The sequence below is a fragment of the Solea senegalensis genome, linkage group LG19, assembly GCF_019176455.1.
Source record: "Solea senegalensis isolate Sse05_10M linkage group LG19, IFAPA_SoseM_1, whole genome shotgun sequence".
NCBI classification, from domain to species: Eukaryota; Metazoa; Chordata; class Actinopteri; order Pleuronectiformes; family Soleidae; genus Solea; species Solea senegalensis.
This window is the reverse complement of record NC_058038.1, coordinates 19,509,102-19,523,312: the sequence shown is the minus strand read 5'-3', so window position 1 is coordinate 19,523,312 and position 14,211 is coordinate 19,509,102. Positions and strand designations below refer to the sequence as shown.

At 41.6% G+C, this 14,211-nt stretch overlaps 1 protein-coding gene and 1 long non-coding RNA gene across 3 annotated transcripts in view; one reads left to right on the top strand and one right to left on the bottom strand.

Moving 5' to 3' along the window:
- The window catches only part of hdac5 (histone deacetylase 5), a 52,527-nt gene continuing 38,316 nt past the window's right edge, over positions 1-14,211 (top strand). The window contains exons 1-2 of one of the 2 annotated variants that reach the window (XM_044050852.1): positions 1-266; positions 13,534-13,671. In XM_044050852.1, coding sequence (XP_043906787.1) covers positions 13,650-13,671 — 22 coding nt within the window. In that variant the 5' untranslated portion in view covers positions 1-266; positions 13,534-13,649. Of the gene's footprint in view, positions 267-302; positions 681-13,533; positions 13,672-14,211 lie in introns of those variants that run through there. The other variant, XM_044050853.1, reaches the window with a different exon arrangement.
- Positions 5,653-6,779, bottom strand: LOC122785180. The gene is made up of 3 exons (XR_006362266.1): positions 6,663-6,779; positions 6,481-6,574; positions 5,653-6,186 (listed from the first exon to the last, which is right to left on the bottom strand). It is a non-coding gene; the product is annotated as an uncharacterized LOC122785180 (long non-coding RNA).

Below are 14,211 nucleotides of genomic sequence, written 5' to 3'. Positions count from 1 at the left end.
GAGAGAGAGAGCGAGAGAGAGAGGGAAAGAGAGTGGAAGAGAGGGATAGAGGCAGACTGTAAATATGGAGGAGGGGACGCGGTAGGAGGCGAGAAACGTTCTTTTCGTCGCTCTAAACGTTTTCGGCTGACATCACAGAGCCACCGAGCGGGCGAGACACACGCACACGGACACCGAGGCTGGGCGCGAGGCGACGCCGGGAGGAAGCGACCTTTGCGCGCACAACGCGCTCCAGGAGGAACCGCCGACATCCACGGCGTCGTGAGGTTTGTGGAAGAGAGAGAGAGAGAGAGAGAGTGTGTGTGTGTGTGTGTGTGTGTGTGAGTGAGAGAGAGAGAGAGTGAATGCGTGTTTGCGGGACCGTCCAAGAAGGATACGTAAGCTAGCGACAGGAAGTTGGAGGTTTCTTGGAGGTAATTGTCGCAGAGGGACAGAGGCAGCGGTGAAGTGTCGCCCCTCTGCACTCTTTCACGCTCCGCAGTCGCCACAGCAGCGAACTTTGAAGTTACCGTGCTGCTTGGAGCTAGCTAAAGGACACGAGATGACCCCTGAAAAAAGACAAATGACAGCAGACTTACAGCAACACTGCAGCTACACAACGCTGTCACACAACTCCCTCTGAACACAGTAGTTACTGACTGAGGAGTGACACTGATAATAATAACCTGCACAGCCTGAAGGTAATAACTCATCCTCTCTATCAGCCTCAAGCTAACACAGGAGAGTTCTTTACCCTGTTTGTTTACATGCACGTTAACAGCCGATGATACTTGGAATGAGACAATAATTCTGTTTATTTAATGTCATGTAAACATCCTAGTCCAAATAAAATCGAGCTAGTCTTAGCCTGACTAACATACCTGGGTAATGTGATTCATAGTCCGATTACTCCTGCATGTATACGCTTAGTCGGACTTTACGTGCACGTTAACAGTTGGTTTTTGTTGGAATAAAAAAATAATTCTGTTTTCTTAATGTCATGTAAACATCCTAGTCAAAATAAAATCGAGCTAGTCTTAGCCTGACTAACATACCTGGGTAATGTGATTCATAGTCCGATTACTCCTGCATGTATACGCTTAGTCGGACTTTACGTGCACGTTAACAGTCGGTTTTAGTTGGAATAAGACAATAATTCTGTTTTCTTAATGTCATGTAAACATCCTAGTCTTTATAAAATCGAGCTAGTTTTAGCCTGACTAACATACCTGGGTAATGTGATTCATAGTCCGATTACTCCTGCATGTTTACGCTTAGTGGGACTTTACGTGCACATTAACAGCTGGTTTTAGTTGGAATAAGACAATAATTCTGTTTTCTTAATGTCATGTAAACATATTAGTCTGAATAAAATAGAGCTAGTCTTAGTCTGACTAACATACCTGGGTAATGTGATTCATAGTCTGATTACTCCTGCATGTTTACGCTTAGTTGGACTTTACGTGCACGTTAACAGTTGGTTTTAGTTGGAATAAGACAATAATTCTGTTTTCTTAATGTCATGTAAACATATTAGTCTGAACAAAATAGAGCTAGTCTTAGTCTGAATAACATACCTGGGTAATGTGATTCATAGTCTGATTACTCCTGCGTGCATATGCTTAGTCGGACTGGAGTCGGACTTAACGTTGCCAGAAATCATACAGGTGGCCGCCTTTCTTCGGACAACACAGCAGCTACGAGAGCCATGCTTGATCCAATCTGTATCGCGGTTAACATTTACAGCAGGTACGAAACATACAGAACCACAGCACCGCCATCTCGCCATTTGCTGTTGTTCTGTGTCGTAAGGGTCAACAGCGCCACCTACAGAGGCAGAGTCAGACATACAAGGCCAACAAATGTATTTCTACCACCCAATTTGTAGCGTCATGTTTTTGTTTTTTGAAATGGCTGATGGTAAATGCATCTGTGTCAATGTGTCACTAACAGCTGAGCTGGTAGAAAGAGGTAAGAGACTGGATCACACTGACATCGGTGTCAGGGGTAATCCAAGGCGGTGACGTCGGAACACAAAATGTGCCACAGAGCCATCACCTAGTGAAATTTGGAGTGGAGCGACATTTCAGTCTCGTTATTTCTCAACATCATCAGCATAAATGTGTGAGTAGCATCTTAATTTGAAGCCAAAATGATGATGTTAACCATTTCAAAAAAGCAAAAACATTACACTACAAATTGGGTGGTAGAAATGTAGAGCTCTCACTTGTGTCCTTGTCATATCACGGTGGAGGTGACGTCTCTTTAAAGCACGTTGACAAAGTTTATAGTGAAGCATTTATGTCATATTGAGCAGATCTTATCAGATTTTACTTTATTATATATATACTTTATACACACTGAGTATCGTAGTGGCTTGTCCCTAATTTCACTGCACTGGATTATTGACAGATGAGAGGACGTATACGTGGACTGATGTGAAAGAAAAACCACAACATTCCTCAATGACATGCAAAAAGGAAATATTATATATAATTAATAATTCTGTCGGGACCTGGAGTTTAAATTTCCCACCGTCCTCTGTTAATCTGGGTGCAAAACTAACTCGCTGCTGTCTGTGAGCTTGTTGTTATGCTTCAACTTGTCCAGGCTTCTTGTACAATGATGAATTTGGACCTCTGTTGGAAACGGACATATGGATGCATCCCTCCCCCACGTTACTAATCCTGACTTTCCTGACATTGTGTCACTTTCTGCAAAGTCAGTGAGGACCGCAGCCTTTTCAGATCATCATCAGTGTCAGGCATCATCCAACTTTGTGACATTAGCATTTTGTGTCATCTGCTTGCTTAAGAAAAGAATTTGTTAGATCAAACTACTAATCAAACCTAATGGACATAGTAATTTGCTGTGTTTCCATCATGGTATAGTCCGGTATGGAATGGTAAAGCCCAGAGTCAGGCTTGAGTTTCAACTGAGAACCGTACCTTCACTTGGTAGGCGGGGTTTGCCACATCAGTGAGATATGTAGCATGATGTCAACCAACGACAACATCAAACGCGACACTGGAGGACATGGTGCCAAAAAAATGCAACTGTAGGGTCTGGTGGTTATTATGGTATGCCAAAAAATGTGCACCGTACCAAACGGAACCGTTCCACATGATGGAAACATGGCTATTGACCCTGGCGGAGGTAAAGGCTGTTAAGATTTTGCTTTGATTCTAGGCGGACAAACAAATATTGGGTTTAGCGTGAGGTGGCAGACCACAAGGTGTCTAAAGACCTCTTCATAGTTCCTGCTTTTCAGTTACACACGTGTTTGTAACTTGTGTTTCGCTCGCACGTAACACGCCACAAATACCCCATCCCGCGTACTATTCTGGCCCCAGTCAGTGTAATACTTAAAGTGTACGCGGTCGATGCACATTGTCTGCGTGGTCAGAAATTTTCGGCTGTAATGGGGGTCCTCACCAACTTGGATCTTAGCAGACTGGCAGATGTGGAAAGAGCGTGCTGTACTGGGCCACTTTCAAATGGTCTTTAGATGAGACGAGACATGCTGGACAGATCTAGTGCTTCAAGTGGAGCACTAATTACCCTTTTTTATTAACCAACAGCAGTAGCCTGAAGAGAATTGTAATTGTTTGGTCATTTTCTCTATTCAATAATGCCAGATGCTTTCTTTCCTTGTCCCACGTGGCAGATATAAAAAATGAAAGAAGGCAAAGACATGTCTCGTGAATTGCTTTTGCATGATTGTTGTCCTCAAAATGCAACACAAGCCGGTTTGAGTTGGGTGCACATTTTATGGCTACAGCTTAAGAGTACTTTCATTATTAATTATTAACTGAGTAAAATTGACAGCTATTATCACAGTTGACAAAGAAAAACCCAACGGCAACTCACATTTGAGAAACCGGGGCTTAGCAATTGCTGCCATTTTAGCTTATAAAATGATTAATTATTTGTCAACTTAAGTATTGAGTACATTTAACCTTGATTGGACTCATTATTTTTTTAATTTTTTAGCTCTAGCATAATCGATAGAGAGTGATACGGGACATTCAGGTGAGGGGAATGTTTCTCATGACAGCACAGGACACACCTCATGACTGTTGAGATAATTATGATTATTATGATTTGGGTGTGAGTTGGACATGGTCTGTGCCAGTCTGAGTCAACCGCTGTTGACATAATGATAACCTTCAAATCCAGTCGGAGCCAGTTGTCATTAAAAAAATTGTCATCGTAGTACAAGTTGCTGGTCAGTATTAGTTTTGGTACAAGGACACACAACAGTTCAGGCCTGGTGGTTACTGACCAGTCGTTGAGTGTGTTCATGTCAGAGACTGAGATATCTCTGGAACTGGGTTTGTGTTTGTGCATACTTGGTAGTTTTGTTGTGAGTCTTTAGGTTTGTCCTGAGTTTGTCCTGAGTTCAGAGTTTTACTGATGATGACAAAGTGGAATGGCCATGGCACTTGGCTTCCCTTGACACGTGACCTGCTTAAACATCACTGCTGTGTGCTGCTGTGGGCTTGTTGTGTTGAGGCTTAGAGTGAAGCATTCTCCCTTTTTTCTTTTTTAAAAAATTCATAAATTCTGCTGCAGAGATACCTACCGTCTCGGGCTGTCGCGGTAAATGAATTTTCACAGTTCTATTTCTTGGTAAAGTAAAGTGGCTTAACACCACAGTATGCACCAGTCTGGTGACATCATGTGTGGTGTCTTGTTTTCCTCTGTGATGGTCTCATTCATGCCATGGAATTGAATTTTTGATGTCAACACTACTCCAGTGTCTTTGAGCCCCACAATGTTACTGGCTCAGTGTTTTTGAGCCGGCAGCCAATTTCTTTTTACTGATCACCTCATCCCGATCATTACCTAGCTGCAGGGCTGTTCACAGATTCTGGCTGCTTCACTAATAGTGAGCAGGTAACTTCATGTAGCTCAATTGTGACTGTAGCATATTCCTATGTTTCATAATAATTGATCATATTTTAATCTGCTTTTTAGAGAGCATTGACTTCCATTCATTTGGACAGGCTAAACAAAGCATTATCTTTAACCCTAACTAACTAACTAACCAGTTAATGCAAATTATAGCCTGAAACTAGCCACGGGTCCTTGAGATTCTTGAAAGTTTGTGAATTTGAAAGAAACCTTCAAGGCCATAAATCAACATGGGTCATTGAAAGTGCTTGAATTTTGTTCACGATAGAACTAGAGTAGAATAACTACTACACGGTCCACTGTCTCTCTCCGCCATGCAGACAAAAGAGCGAGTAACGTTCGGCAAGAGACAGCAAATGACGTGATCCTCTTCTGCCTCAGTAGGACCAGTTTTTGGAGGACTACCGTGGTGAGGAACATGTTGGTTTAAAGCGAACTTGTCAGATTTGCTAAAATGGTTAGAACATATACAGTACATTAAAAACATCTACTGACCCACAATCCCACTCGATTAAGGCTGCAACTAACAATTATTTTATAATCGGATAAATTGTCCATTATATATTCTTCATTATTTAATTGGACAAGAAAATGGTGGAAAATATCAGTCGTTGTTTCCTAAAACTGAAAAAAATGACACTGTCCACAAACCAAAGATATTAATTGTGCGGTCATAGAAGAGCAAGGACACTTGGCACATATGCACATGGAAGACGCTGAAGTCACAGCTCTGTTGTGCTTGTCACTTGATTTATAACAGTCTTATAACAGTTTATAACAGTCTCAAATGCTATTTCAGCTCTCATTCAAAAGCACATGATGTCAGTTTTGTTAAATAATGTTCTCATTTAGAGGGAAATCGACAGTAAAGATTCTTATGGGTGACGTCATGGACATTTGCTGCTTGTTTTAAACTCAAAGAAGAAGAAAAAAACAAGACGGTCGAGTGTCGTATGAAAAAAAATGTCAATTAAAAAGCGGCTACAGATTTTGAGCTTGCTGGTTTTGAGTAGGTGTTAATTGCATCAGCACGAATGTGTTATTGACAGCTCAGTAGTGTAAAAGACTCGGGTCAGAGACAGATATCTGCCGGAGTCACGACTGTGAGGACAGGAGGACGCTTTTAGAAGGTGCCTTTTTTTGGCGTTTTCAGCCTAGGAGGCGGGGCAGTGACATCAGGCTTTCCCCTCTCCTCAGGTGAGTCGTCAGATGTCTTCACGTCCGTATTCCAGCCGCTGCAGCCATCACGCGTTACTGGTGCCGTGCAGCTGTTGTGCTTCTGCCTGCCCTCTGTCAGTCGTGATGTAAAACACACAGGAATGTCACCACACACACGAAAACACAACACTGCTATACTGAGCATCACACAGAGAGTCACGTGGGCCTTGAACTCCCTGACAATGGCATTCATATGTATTCAAGAGTTCTAATCCCTGGCAGCCCTTATTAAAACCTTCAACATGCAAACTCAATCCAGAGCTTTTCAGTGCGTCGCAGAGTTTCCGTTACCTTTGTTCATTCGTCCTTTCCATAACACTACATTTTTGTCAGGTTTGTGTGGCTGTAATGCTGTCGGTGTTTCACCTCGGTGCTGGAGAGTTGATAAAGATGTAGAGGCCATTGTTGGGTGCACACAGAAACATCAGCAACAGGGACAACAAGCACAGTCTGAGAGCTCCTACAGCAAAGCAACAGAAAGTGAACGAGCAGCATTCACCACAATTTTGTCATCATGTGATTTTAGGGCCATTAAAGCAAAGACTTACACGATGCTGCTGGGGGAATTGTGCACGTGTCATCAAAACTTCCATTATCAGCCTGGCATGTTCCTGCCCATGGTTCTCAAACTGTGGTATGCTTCCTGTGGTGGTACGTGGAGGAAAATCAATATCTCTCTACTGTATTATGCTCTAGGGTTTGTGATTGTGATTGCAGCTGAAGAATTTTGACCAGAGTACACAGAAAATGAAACGATAACAACAAAAAATCTAATGGTACTTTTCCATGACACAGTTCTAGAGCTGAAACAATTAATCGGTGAATCGATTAATTATTGATTACTAAATTATTTTAACTATTTTGATCATCGATTAATCGGTTTGAAGCTTTTTTTCACAATTAAAACAAGTTTTCCGATTGTTTACACTTCTTAAATGTGAGTATTTTCTTCATTTCTTTGCTCTGGATAACAAAGAAATCATTTAAAGTGAATCATTTTTTGTTTGTGGACAAAACAAGACATTTGAGAACATCATCATTTCCAGATTTGACGAATACCGATCAACATTTTTGAAGGTTTTCTGATATTTTATGGACCAAACGATGAATCAATTATGAAATGAATCGTTAGTTGCAGCTCTACACAGTTCTAGCACTACTCGACTTGACTCCAGTCTATTGGCTTTACCATCAGTGTTAGTACCTGGTGCTTTTTATTAGCACCTGCACTGACCAGGTTCCAAGTGACTTGAGCCGGCCACTGATTGGTCAGAGAGTGACGTCACTGGAAGAGTCGTGAGCGCCGCGTCCGACACAAGAATCGACGCAAACGATGCGAAAAATCCTGAAAACATTAACGTTAATCTCCAACATTTAGCAAAGGAAACGTCTAAAATCTCAATATTTACCAGAGGAGTCTGGTGTGTTTAGCGACAGCTGGTGGCCATGGTGCCCTGAGCCGGCACTTCTGTTACTCATGCCATGGTCATTGTAGATGTTTGCCAGTGCTGACAGCAGTAGAGGCTTGTGTGCTTGTGTCCTCACATGTAGACTCTTGGTCTTTGTGTCTTTGTGTGTAGATGTTGGCAGCTGCACTTGCTTGAGCTCTCATCGGCGCGACTGACTGCTGGAAACTGTCATCTTATGTAAATGAATAACAATGATTTGATCAATTATACACATTTTCCGTCCTGCACATGCAGCTCTGTGTATGTGCAAGTCATTGTGTCCCCTTCTCTGAAGACTGAGGCTGAACAGTTGTGATTGTGTGCATGTGCATGTGCGTGTGCGTGTGCATGAGTGTGTGTGTGTCTGCGGCGGAAAACGAGGCAAAACGACGAGTACATAAACAAATGCGGCGCGAGAGGCAGATTACGACTCTGACTCAACATCCCCCTCCCGTCTCACACTTGCTGTTTGTTTAGGGAAGAGGTGCTCAGGTGAAGCGTTACCACGGCAGCCAGCTCCCTGGTTGCCAGGCAGCACTTCCTGCTCCTCTCCAGAATGGGAGGGCCCAGGTATTTTAGGAAATGATGGTGTGAAGAGGAGGAGGAGGAGGAGGAGGTGGCAAAGAGATGGAGGAGAGATCTTATTTTGTAGATGCTTTGGTAAAAACTGAGGCACATGACTGGAGTGATAGAACCTTTCTTTCTTTCTTTCTTTCTTGCTCGTGTCCGTCCGTCCATCTGTGTTTTTGGCTGAGTTTGTGTGAGCGTCATTAGGTCAATGTAGTAGCTGTACAGCTGGTTAATCTGTCATTGTGAGTTTGCTCCAGAACTTAAGAGGTGTGCACACACACACACACACACACACACACAAAGTGTTATCCCATTATATTGGTCCTGACACTGTTACCAGGGCAGCTGCCGTGGTAACACACACTGAGAGAGACTTGGATCTGGAGAGGGGCCACGGTGGCAGCTTTAGTTCACGTCGGCCAACACCAGAATGGAAAAGAACCTAAGCTAATTACAGTTAATTGTTTCAGTGGTTTTTTTATTGTGGCCTAAGACGTTTTGTTTGAGAGTTCATCCGTTCATCCGTTCATCCATCGTCTGCTTTAAAGGAGCGCCAGGGATGCAGGGGATGACATAATGCAAGGATTCAAATTCAATATGTTCAATAAGTCCTGAACAAGGGAGGAAAAGTAACACGTCTGGCCATTCTCCTCTGACCTCTCACCTCTGACCTCAAGGCATTTTCACCCAGAAAACTGTCCTGACCATGTTTACATGCTGTCATGTAACGTGTCACGTGTGCGTGCGTGCGCGCATGTGTGTGTGTGTGTGTGTGTCCCACACTCAGAGCACATTACATTGACATACATTCATTTCCTGAAGGCTTACTCTAACCTTAACTATAACTACTACTAGTAGCCCAACCTTAACCTAACCCTAACCTCTCGTGTTCACCTTTAAATGTAATCATTGATGTTATGGAGACTCGCTTTAAGGAAGACACGCCCCCATAGTGTGAGTGTGATTTAGGTCCCCATACACACACACACACACACTGACATCCACTGGAGACGCAATTATTCAAGATGTTGGGAGTGTGTGTGTGTGTGTGTGTGTGTGTGTGTGTGTGTGTGTGTGTGTGTGTGTGTGTGTGTGTGGCCTCTCTCTGTATATCCTGTCCCCCCCCCCACACACACTTCTTTATGGCACATTATGCAGACTTTGCCAACACAGGACCAGTAGGTGGCGCCAGCGGACCAGGCAGCTAGATTATGTAACAGGGTGCAGCTTGTTTCCTTTCTGTAAGTGTAATTCCCGGTCGGTCGGAACAGGACACAATGTATGTACGCGAGCAGAGGAGAGAGATGTTAACACTCGTGACGGCAGTGACTCAAAACACTGCAGACGCCGTTTCATTTAAAAAAAATAAAATCAAACAGACTTCATTAACACCTGTGGCTGACCATTCAATCACTGCACATCATGTCCAGTTGTATAAAGTGTGAGAAGTGTAAATGAAGGAGAGTTCACATCTGCAAAGGAATATAAACCTAAATCCTCAGCCATGCATTAAACTGCACGAGCTTCATTATCACATTAAGGAATTTTAAATGTGACAATTGAGCTTTTTTAGAGTTGCCGTCAAATGTTCCGTCTCGGTGTTTGTCACATGTTCGTCGCTCGTTTTGAAGCTGTGAGAACAAGTGAAAGGATCAAGAACAAAAGCTGTTCTTTAACTTGTGATCCTCGTATATTATAGTATAGCAGTTGGTGGATGGCACTTGTTCATGTCTGATACTGATATCACAAACACAATATAGAGTATGGACTTTTTAAACTGTGAAGCTGTTAACAACATTTCAAGCTATTTAGAAAATACAATTCTCCAACAAATATTCTTCTCTCGTAAAGAAGAAATAAACAGCCCACAACACGACTCGGCTAAAAGGCCGTTGCTATTGACCAGTATCCGACTGATGTTGAGCGTCATATCAGCTCATCCCTAATCTCAGGTGATAATCTTGCTTTAAATCTCCAACACGGTAAAATATTGTAAACGTTGTAAAATTGTAACACATCTCAAATCGCAATCACTATACATTTCACCCCAATCGTTCATAACAACACTAATAATAATAATAATAATAATAATGATAACACCTCACATTTCTATAGCACTTTGACACTCAAAGACGCTTACCAAGAAAAAATTAAATCAGTCCATATGATAAATTAAAGTTAATGATGGCAGTTCATTATTATTTTTAACTCATTTTATTGGCAGAAAATAACAAACACATATTTCACACATCTGAGGTCAAACAGATGTGTGAAAGTGTGTCGGTGCAGTGCATTCAAATTATATAAAATATTTAAATACCTTATATTTTGTTATTGCATGTTACATAAGGCTGAAATGATTATTATTTTATTTATAATATTGAATTTTAAGTACGGTTGCAACAATGAATTGATTATTAATGGACAACTAAATTCATCATCAACTAATTTGATATTTGAATTAAATGGTTTAATTAGAACAATTCATATTTTCCACCTTTTTTAATGTGAATATTTTCTTAAACTAAATCAATTTTGAGATTTGGGAAAAAAAAAAATCCATAATCAATCAATTTTTATGACAGAACAACAAATTTAATGAAAAAATGAAAATGAAAAAGAATCATTAGCTGCAGCTGTAATGTTTGAATAAAGCAGCAAATAAGTTGCATCATGACGCGTTTTATTTAGATTGAGTTTGAGTTGCACGTCGCCGTGACGCGACGCGGTGCACACGCACGGCAGCGATGATGCTGCAGCCACTTATCACTGTGCAGCTCGAGTGTGTGTCACGCACACACTGAGCCGCGGTCTGCACTTTCACTGATTTCCAGCGGCCGCTTTATTTCCAAATGTCGTGAAATCGTGGGTATTTTGAGCTGCCGTGACGTTGTATTGTTAAAACCTGTTTTCCACTCATATCCTGCAGCTGCATCCTTGATTGTTAGTAAACAGGAAACCAGTGTATGAGCTAACTTTAGAGGGGGGAAAAACGACGACCATTAATAATACTCAACACATCCTGTTCACCTTCATATTCTCAAGTTAATAGTGAAGAAAGCCTTGGAAGTGAAGGAAAAGCGACATTTCAGTGCCGGTCCAAGCCTTTATGGGGCCCTAAGCTTAATGTGATGTGGGGGCCCCCTCCCACCACCTCAGAGTAGCTTGTGCTTGACTATTAATAATACAATTAATACTGTCAATTACGTTACGTATAGTTGGGTTGGTTATTTGGTGATCTGATGATCAAGGGGCCTGACAATGCCGAACTGTAGATCAGTGTTTTCTGTCCTGCGTGTTTTGTGCTTTGTGTGTGTTTTCTGTCCTGCGTGTTTTGGGCTTTGTGTGTGTTTTCTGTCCTGTGTGTTTTGGGCTTTGTGTGTGTTTTTCTGTCCTCGTGTTTTGGGTTTTGTGTGTGTTTTCTGTCCTGCATGTTTTTTTGTGTGTTTTCTGTCTGCTTGTTTGTGCTTTGTGTGTTTTCTGTCCTCTTTGTGTGTGTTTTTTTGTTCTGTCCTGCGTGTTTTGTGCTTGTGTGTGTTTTCTGTCCTCGTGTTTGCTTTGTGTGTGTTTTCTGTCCTGTTTGCTTGTGTTTTGTGTGTTTTCTGTCCTCGTGTTTTGTGCTTTGTGTGTGTTTTCTGTCCTCGTGTTTTGTGCTTTGTGTGTATTTTCTGTCCTCTTTGTGTTTTTGTCTTTGTGTGTGTTTTGTGTTTTGGCTTTGTGTGTGTTTTCTGTCCTGCATGTTTTGTGCTTTGTTTTGTTTTTCTCTGTTTTGTTTTCTGTCTGTTCGTGTTTTGCTTTGTGTGTGTTTTCTGTCCTGCGTGTTTTGGGCTTTGTGTGTGTTTTCTGTTCGTGTTTTGTGTGTTTCTGTTGTGTGTTTTGTTGTGTGTGTTTTCTGTCCTGCGTGTTTTGTGCTTTGTGTGTGTTTTCTGTCCTGCATGTTTTGGGGTTTTTGTTTGTTTTCGCTCCTGCGTGTGTTTTTGTTTTCATTTGTGTTTTTGAATCCATAACGTTTGTGAATATGCAGCGCGTTTCTCCTCCTGCATGTGTTTTGGGTAGTTGCAGTGTGTTTGCCCCTGTCAGCCACCGCAGGAAATGTCTAAAATCTCATCATTTAACAGAGGAGTCTGGTGTATTTAGCGACAGCACTGCTGAAAGCCTGCGACCGCGAGCGGCGAGCTGCATCACAAACCCAGCTCTGGTCATGGAGGAAGTACTGAACAAATCTTTTTAATGAACTGATTCTAATGATTCAGTTTCACTCTGAAAACATCTGCTTTACAAGTCACTAGTCACTTGTGTGTGTGTAAAACGATGTCACAGCAGTTTCATGCAGCCGTGCTGTGATGACTCCACCCACATTGAGGAGGTACTATCTTGTAATGGAAAACCAACCAAACGGTTTAGAGTGGAGTTGACAGTATATAGTGGAAAAGCGCCTTAACTCTGCTTATGCCCTGCGCTGGCTGTGGTGTCATCACATGATGGTTGTTTACCCTCATATTCACACACTTGTCCATGCCCTTATTTGTCCTTGAATATTTCTCTGTCAGGCCGAGGCCACGCTGCTTTTTCACACACACACACACACACACACACACACACAGCCAGTGACAGTGATCAATGGTCTGTCACTGTCCTAATGTGTTGCAACTGGAATTATTATTTAAGTGAAATCTTCTTGTTGTTAAAAACGAGGCTTTTATTGTGAAATAATTGCAGGACTGTCGACGCACACACTGAAGGACGACGGTCATTTTGTTGAGTGCACAGGCGTATTCATTATTTCATTTCATTATGTTTTTTCAGTTTTTCAGCTTCTTAAATGTGAATATTTTCTGGTTTCTTTGTTCCATGAAGCAACAGAAACAACAACAGCAAAAAATAATTAAAACGTCATTTTGGTTTGTGGACAAAAAACAACATCATTGAGCAAAATGTTTTAACATTTTCTGAAAATGAAATAGTTTTTATTCTAACGTTTTCTGCCATTCTAAATAAAAGCATCCCTTGTTTTATTCATTCTTCTTCCACCACCAGGGATTTAAGGAAAGAGAAATGATAAAAGAAACTACAAATAACTTTTCTGCAGTGGCGGCTAGTGAATTTCTTTTTGGAGGGGGGGGGGCAGGCAATCGGCAAGTCAGTTTTCAGATACATACTGCCTGCCCATGAGCCAGGCACCATGTTCGATCAGTTGATCGTGGTCTTCTGATGATTCCTAATGGTGAATAAATGCCATTAAGTTTCCCTAAAACTGTGCAACGCTGAGCGTTCACCTCTGTGTTGTGTTGTTGTCGTGATTCTTTTGTGAAGCACTTTATAACTTCATTACCAAAACTGCCCGAGATCTAATGGAGCCTATTATTATTGATTTAATGTTTGTTTGTTTCTTCTGCTGCAGAAAACAGAGCCGGATTCTTCTGTCCTCTAACACATGGCCGACACCGACGACCCACTTTAACGCACGCACGCACACACGGACGGACGGACGGACGGACGTGCGGGTTTTCGAGCTTGATGAGTTCATCACACACGTCAGGTGAGTGGATGAATCTGTGTCGCTTTGCTGTGGTGATTTGTGATGTAACTGGAGTGAGACTCGGGCTCTCATGGTTCTGCTGTCTGTGGGCCATCACGTTATACTTTACAATACCTGGCTTTTTAAAAACGTTAAGTGAAGGATTTTTATGTGTTTGTGTGTGTGTGTGTGTGTTTTTTTATTTGAAAATACAGTCAAAATGATCTATAACACAATTTGACTTAAAGTTAAAGAAATGGTGTTAAGTGACTTTTTTAGAGATGCAACTAATGATTATTTTCATAATCGATTGATCTGTCGATTATTTTCTCGATTAATCGCTTGGTCCATAAAATATCAGAAAACCTTGTTGATCAGTGTTCGTCAAACCTGGAAATGATGATGTTTTCAAACCAAATTGATGAACTTTTAATGATTTCTTTGTTATCCAGAGCAAAGAAATGAAGAAAATACTCACATTTAAGAAGCTTAAACAATCGGAAATCTCGTTTTAATCATGAAAAAAGCTTCAAAGTGATTAATCCATTATCAATATAGTTG